Source organism: Sciurus vulgaris (assembly GCF_902686455.1).
Source record: "Sciurus vulgaris genome assembly, chromosome: 14".
NCBI classification, from domain to species: domain Eukaryota; kingdom Metazoa; phylum Chordata; class Mammalia; order Rodentia; family Sciuridae; genus Sciurus; species Sciurus vulgaris.
Window position 1 is genome coordinate 46766021 of NC_136475.1, and position 7097 is coordinate 46773117.

The following is a 7097-nucleotide window of genomic DNA, read 5'->3' on the forward strand; positions in this document are numbered from 1 at the left end:
TATCTTCTTGCTGCTTGCTTTGAGTTTATTTTGCTCTTCTTTTTAGTTCTTGAGGTGAGGGCTTAGATTATTAATGTGAGATTTTCCCTTTCTTCTAATTAATATATTTTAGTGCTATAAATTTCCCTCTTAACCTTGGGTCCCACAAATTTTGATATGTTGCATTTTCATTTTCATTCAAATCAATATATTTTGATTTCCTTTGGGACTTATTCATGTTATGGTCTGCATGTGTGTTTCCTTTCAAAAGTCATATGTTAAAACTTAATTACCATTGTGATGATGCCCCTTAGGAGGTAGGGCCATTGGGAGATGGTTAGGTCACAAGGACAACCCTTATAAATAGGATTAATGGCCTTATGAAAGAGGATCAGAGCGCTGCCTTGCGCCTTCCACCATGTGAAGACCAGCAGTAAGGCATCGTCTATGAACCAGAAAGCAAGCCCTCACCAGTGAATTTGCTGACCCCTTATTCTTTGTCTTCCCAGCCTGAAGACAGTGAGAATAAATTTCTGTTGTTCATAAGCTACCCATTTTATAATATTTTTATAGCTAAAAAAGACTTAAGACACTCTTTGACTCATGGATTATTTAGAAGTTTGTGTGTGTGTGTGTGTGTGTGTGTGTGTGTGTGTGTGTTTCTTGGTACCAGAGATTAAACCCAGGGGCCCTTAAACACTGAGTCACATCCCCAACCCTTTTGTAGAGTTTATTTAGAGATAGGGTCTCTCTGAGTTGCTTAGGGTCTTGCTAAGTTGCTAAAGATGGCTTTGAACTTGTGGTCCTCCTGCCTCAGCCTCCAGAGTCACTAGGATTGCAGGCGTGTGCCACCATGCCCAGCTTGAAGTTTATTGTTTAGTGTCCACAAGTTTGGAAACTTTCTTGTTATCATTTTATTGTTGATATCTAGTCTAGTTCCATTTTTGAATATACAGTGTGTTGAAAAAATAATACAGTGTGTTGAAAAAAACACACTGTATTATTTCAATTCTTTAAAATTTATTCAGGTTTTTGTTTGTTTGTTTGTTTGTTTGTTTGTTTGTTTGGTACAGGGGATTGAACCCAGGGGCGCTCAACCACTGAGCCACATTCCCAGCCCTTTTTAGGATTTTATTTAGAGATAGGGCCTTGCTAAATTGCTGAGGTTGGGTTTGAACTTGTGATCCTCCTGCCTCAGACTCCAGAGCCTCTGAGATTAAAGGATTGGACCACCAGGTCTAGCTTGTTCAATCAATTTTTGAGTGTTGAAGATTTCAACTATAATTGTGGATTTGTCTATTTCTCCTTTGGTTTTATAAGTTTTTGCTTCTTATATTTTATAGCTCCGTTAGTTGATTTATACACATTTAGAATTGCTCACATTTAGAATCACTCAGGATTAACCCTTTTATCATTGTATAATACCCCACTCAATCTCTGCTAGTTTTTTTTTGCTCCAAAGTCTACTTTATTTGGTATTTGTATAGTCATTCCTATTTTCCTTTTTATGTTTATCTGATGTATCTTTTTCCAAGCTGGTTTGTTCTTTCTTTCTTAGATGGAATCTTGTTATGTTTCCCATACTAACCTCGAACTTGTGATCCTCCTACTTTGGCCTCCCAGTTTGCTGGGATTACAGGCATGTGCCACAGCACCTGACTCTTAGTAGAATGTTATTTTGGGATTCCATTTTGATTTTGCAGAGTGTGGTTGAAAAACACACTGTAATCCAAGTGACTCCGGAGGCTAAGGCAGGAGGATTGTAAGTTCAAGGCCAGCCTCAGCAACTTGGCAAGACCCTCAGCAATTTATTGAGATCCTGTCTCAAAATTTAAAAATAAATAAAAAGAACTGGAGATGTGGTTCAGGATTACAATGCCCCTGGGTTCAAGCCCTGGTACCAAAACAAACAAACAAACAACAAAAACAAAAAAACCCCAAAAATAAACAAAAAAAACAAAAAACAAAACAAAACAAAACAAAAAAATAAGAGAAAGTTAAGCTTTAACAAGGAGTACAGGCAACTGTCAGACAGAATAATTTTATTATTTATTAATTTCATACCATTTCATGCATACTAGTGTAAGATGTTCAAAATATGGATTTCCGGAAACATTAATTCATGACTGTAAAAAATTAAAATCTCCTTCGTTAAAAGCCTGATGTGACTTGGCACGGTGGTGCACACCTGTAATCCTAATGCTTTGGGAGGCTGAGGCAGGAGGATCCCAAGTTCAAAGCCAGCCTCACCAACTGAGCTAAGGTCCTGTCTCAAAATCAAAAAACAAAAAGGTCTGGGGATGTAGTTCAGTGGTTAAACTCCCTTGGGTTCAATCCTCAGTACCAAAAAAAAAAAAAAAAAAAAGTTCTAAAGTTTCCAAATGTTAGGGGACATCTGTCTTTTTCATAATTGAGTCTTAATTGCATTGTGGTTAGAGATTATGATCTGCATGATTGATACATATTCTTTTCAATTTGTTGAGACTTGCATTATAGTTTTGTTCAATATGTCTCTAAGTGTAGTCTCCCAACCTCTGAGGATTCCCAAGACCCTTTTAGGAGATTTTTGAAGTCAAAACAATTTTCATGGGCTGGTGTTGTGGCTCAGTGATACAGTACTTGCCTAGCATGTGTGAGGCACTGGGTTTGATTCTCAGCACCACCATGTAAATAAGTAAAATAAAGGTCCATTGGCAACTAAAAAAAAATTTAAAAAACTATTTTCATAACAATATTGGGACATTATTTTGTCTTTTTTACCATACTGACCATTTAATGGTATAAAATTAAAGTTAGTTAAACCTCTGGTGCCTTAGTAGGAATTTAGGCAATGGGTCTGACTAATCCTGTATTGGTCACTCTCACAAACTTACAGGGGGGAAAAAGGCCAGTTCACCTAAGAATTTCTTTGATAACATAGTAGAAAAATATTTTAATATATTTAAAATATTGATAACATGTCTTTTGAATATTTTATTTGACAGCATGCAAAATATGCATAGTTTGCTTTTGCTACATATCAGAGTATGATGACTATCCTGTGGAAGAACACTTGTTGAATCCTGTGAACTGAGACAGAAGCAAATTCCCCACCCTGATGGAACCAAGCCTTTTTTTCTTTTCTTTTTTTTTTTAAATTGGTGAGAACAACTAACAAACGAACTTTGGTTATTCACACTTCAGTATTTGGCAGTCATTTTTTGAAAATGATTGAAGGGAGCCTGTGACTTTGAGGAAAACAACTGACAATATTTTTGTCAGTGATAAAATTTGAGCTTTCATGTGAAAATTCAAGTTTATGAAATCTTGTATCCATTGCTGTAAGTTTGACAGCTTCCTAATGCATAACAACATTTCTGATGAGATTGGTGGTGATACTAACAAGTGTGATTTTTTAAAAAATATATTGTATAATGAAATGTGTCAGCGTTCAGAAGACTGGCATAATTCAGTGAACCAGTGTTTTCTAAATGACTAATGAATGATGTTCAAAATTATGCATGGGCAAAAGATCCAAAGTGTAAAATATAATGATGGATTTTAGTATAAAAGAGTATGAAAAGTTCATTGATATGGCTTCAGATTCTACAATGTAAGTAACCTTTAAGAAATTATTATGTGTTGAATTTTGTTATAGTATTAGAGAAAAATATCCACAATTATCCGAAGAGGCAATTAAAACATCCCTTCTTTGAGTAACTACATATTTATTATTCATCATGGTGAGGGAGAACATACATCCTAGGGTACTTTAGGGTGTCTTATAAAACAGTTTTTAAAAAGACTTGTAGGATTTGGGTTTATGATAGGTGATTTTAGGGGAAGGTTAAAGGAAGTGGGGCTTTGCTCTGGATTGGATGATGTCAGGAAGTGGAAATAGTCTATTATTGAGCATCTTAATCTTATCTATAGGAAGTTATATTGAGTTGAAATGTAGCTCCTCAAAAGGTGTATCTCCATTCTAACCCTCAGAACCTGTGAATGTGAGCTTATTTGGAAAAGGATCTTTGCAGATATAATCAAGTTAAGGATCTTGATCCTTATTAATCTTAGATTATATGAGTGGACCCTAAATTCAGTGACAAGGGTCCTTGTGAGAAAAAGGTAGAGGGACATTTGAAACAGAGAAGGCCATGGAAAGTTGGAGGCAGAGGTCAAGCAATGATAGCTCCCAAAGCCCACCAGAAGCTGGAGTAGCAAGGAGCACCCTCACCTAAGAAGCATGGTCCTACCTACACCTTGATTTTGGACTTCTGGACTTCAGAACTGTGAAGAATAAATTTCTGTTGTTTTAAGTCATGAAGTTCATGGTAATTTGTTACAGCAGCCCTGGGAAAGTAACATAGAAGGGCAGATAAGGGCAAACCTGAGCTGCAAGCGGTGAAGTAGCGGTGACTCATAGCAATTACAATAAAGGGATAGTTGCCTGTTTTTTATGGCCTGGATCACTTTATGGCCTTATTTTTGTCTTGGTTTGTCACATGGCCCTGTCTGATGCAGACTTCGGTAACAGGGATCAAACCCAGGGCCTTGTGTTTGCAAAGCAAGCACTCTACCAACTGAGCTATCTCCCCAGCCCTGATGCAGATGTTCTGTGTTCTGGTTCATACTCAACAGAAGACCGTCAAGGCCAGCTGTGGGCCATCAGCTCCTAGCACCCTACAACCATGCTGGCAGCAGGGGCTGCCTTTCTCTTCATCATGTGTGAGGCTGGTTTTCTTCATAAACTTCAACCTAACAACATATTAGAGAATCCAGCTGTTTTCTGCTAAGCCAGATGTTAAATAGATTTTCCAAAAAGTAAAACCATGGCCTTTCTCCTAATGTTTTTAAAAAGGGTATTGTTCATAAAAATTTTATTTCTGGGGACATGAAGTGGGCTTACTATTAATAAAGTTCATAATTGAATTTGTTTATAAAGTTAATAGATACACAAAACATGAATCAGTTTTAATTTTAATATAGAAAAGATAGTCCACATTTTAAAAAACAGCTCTTCAAAATTGTTAGTAATTTTTAAGAGTGTAAAGGGGCCCCACTGTCAAAAATTTTGAGAACTGGTGGTCAAGTTCATTGTCAGTTTTTGAAAATATACCATATGTGTGTGTCTAATTCTGGGGGACAGGGTTCTATATATGGCTATTAAATCAGTGCTGCTGTGTTCCCATCATCTATAACTATAGTAATTTTGAATGTCTGATCTATTAATAATTTGGAAAGGTGAATTGAAATTCCCCCTTTGATGGTAAATGTGTCCATTTCTGTCTGTAGTTCTCTCAATTTTTACTTTATATATTTTAAAGACATTTGATTAAGCTAGACTAGCTTACTAGCTGTGTGCCTTAGGGCAATTTACTCATTCCCTCCAGGACTTATTTGTCTCATTTGTGTTATGTAGATAATAATAGGTCTGACCCATAAGGCTGTTGTTGATAAATACTTGTTATTGCTATTGCCAGTAGTGCTTAGTGGTGGAGGAGCAGAACAGGGCAGCAGTCGGATCTGTCCAGTTGGGATTTTGGCCCAGGAAAGCTGGGGAAGAAAAATAAGTGGATAAAGATGTTAAGAATATTAGAAAAATAATAATGGGAATTTAGGGTGGATAAGAAAAGAAGTAGCACACCTGAGCAATGGGGAGCAAAGGCAGTGGCAGCTTACTGGGAGTGAAGGACTAGAACAGGGAGGGCATCCTGACTGAGCTGGAGACACAATTACCAGAGCAAATTTGAGGTCCATTGTGAGGCCCCAGGGGAGGCGGGATGAGGGGGTTAGGAGGACAGACAGATCATCCTCATGGTTGTAGAAGACACTCATAGCAGGATGGTGCTGGATGGACAAGAGAACCCAAAGTTTTCTAACACCTGTTGACCAGCAGATGAACTGGTGACGTGGAGCAGCAGAACAGTGCCTGATGCGAAGCAGAAGAAGTAGTGCTTTGAGCGTGGTGCTGGCCGTGGGCGAATGCCAACTCTGCCTGTGATACGGGGGCTTTGGGTGGACCAGCTACCTCCCTGGAGACAGATGGAAAGGCAGTTTCCAATGTCACGAAGAAGGTGGAGGGGTTTATTGGAGTGGGAGGGAACTGGCAGTGTTTGGGGAGGATGTTTCTTTTTTCTTTCTTTTTTTTTTTTTTTTTTTTTTTTTTTTTTTTGACGGTTTTTATGGTTTTATTTAAGCACACAAAAAAATGTGCCCATGAACTGTCTATTCATTTTCTTCACTGCGCAGCCTGGCGTTGGGATTGGTGACTCTGATGGCCAGTTGGGCTGCTCTTTCCACGATGGCTTTGCGATTCTTGGAGGAAACGTTGTGAGCAATCTCAGCACAGTAAGATTTGTTGCACATGAGCAGCACTTCCAGCTCCTTGACATTGTGGACCAGGAACTTCCGGAAGCCACTGGGCAGCATGTGCTTTGTCTTCTTGTTGCTCCCATAACCAATGTTGGGCATCAAGATCTGGCCCTTGAATCTTCTCCGCACCCTGTTGTCAATACCTCTGGGTTTCCGCCAGTTGCGCTTAATTTTGACATATCGGTCTGACTGGTGCCGGATGAACTTCTTGGTTCTCTTTTTGACGATTTTGGGCTTCACGAGAGGTCTGAGGGCAGCCATGATGCCGAATACAGATGGCAGCCACCTCCGTAGGCAGCGCCGAGGAAGAGAGGGGAGGATGTTTCTTATGAGAGATGTGGGATAGTGGGTTCCCGAAGAGAAGACACAGGGACCTTCCCTCTGGAGAGCTGGCCAAGAATGGGCAGGGTGTGGGGCATGCTGGGACTGGCTGACTGAAAGGTTCCAAACAATATTCCAGACAATATTGTCAGACTAGAGCCTAGGGTGGTACCAGTTTTTAAATGATTATAGGCAAGGATTTGGGCAACCAGGGGCAGTTACAGATAGAACAACAAGAAAAGCAGTTTTCTAAATAAGTGCAGCCTTGCTGTAGAATAGCCTGTCCCATGAAGTAGTGAATTTTCCACCATACTTTATAATGCTGTCTCAAAAGAAGCTGGATGTGCATCTTTCAGGGAACCCTGAAGAGGTTTGCTCAGCAGGACTTAAAATTTTGACTCTGAAAATCTTTGGATTTTTGAATATAGTATTTGGCTATGGCCCCC

The 7097-nt window shown here is 39.0% G+C and overlaps 1 protein-coding gene across 1 annotated transcript; it reads right to left on the bottom strand.

Annotated features, from left to right (window-relative positions):
• Positions 1-6083: 6083 nt before the first annotated feature.
• LOC306643732 (large ribosomal subunit protein eL32) lies at positions 6084-6646 on the bottom strand. The gene has a single exon (XM_079109995.1). The coding sequence runs from the start codon at positions 6589-6591 to the stop codon at positions 6184-6186; it is 408 nt and encodes a 135-aa protein (XP_078966121.1). The 5' UTR covers positions 6592-6646; the 3' UTR covers positions 6084-6183.
• Between the last annotated feature and the right edge of the window lie 451 nt (positions 6647-7097).

Excerpts from the sequence above, each read along its gene's own strand:
- LOC306643732 (XM_079109995.1), bottom strand. The coding sequence starts at position 6,591 with ATGGCTGCCCTCAGACCTCTCGTGAAGCCCAAAATCGTCAAAAAGAGA.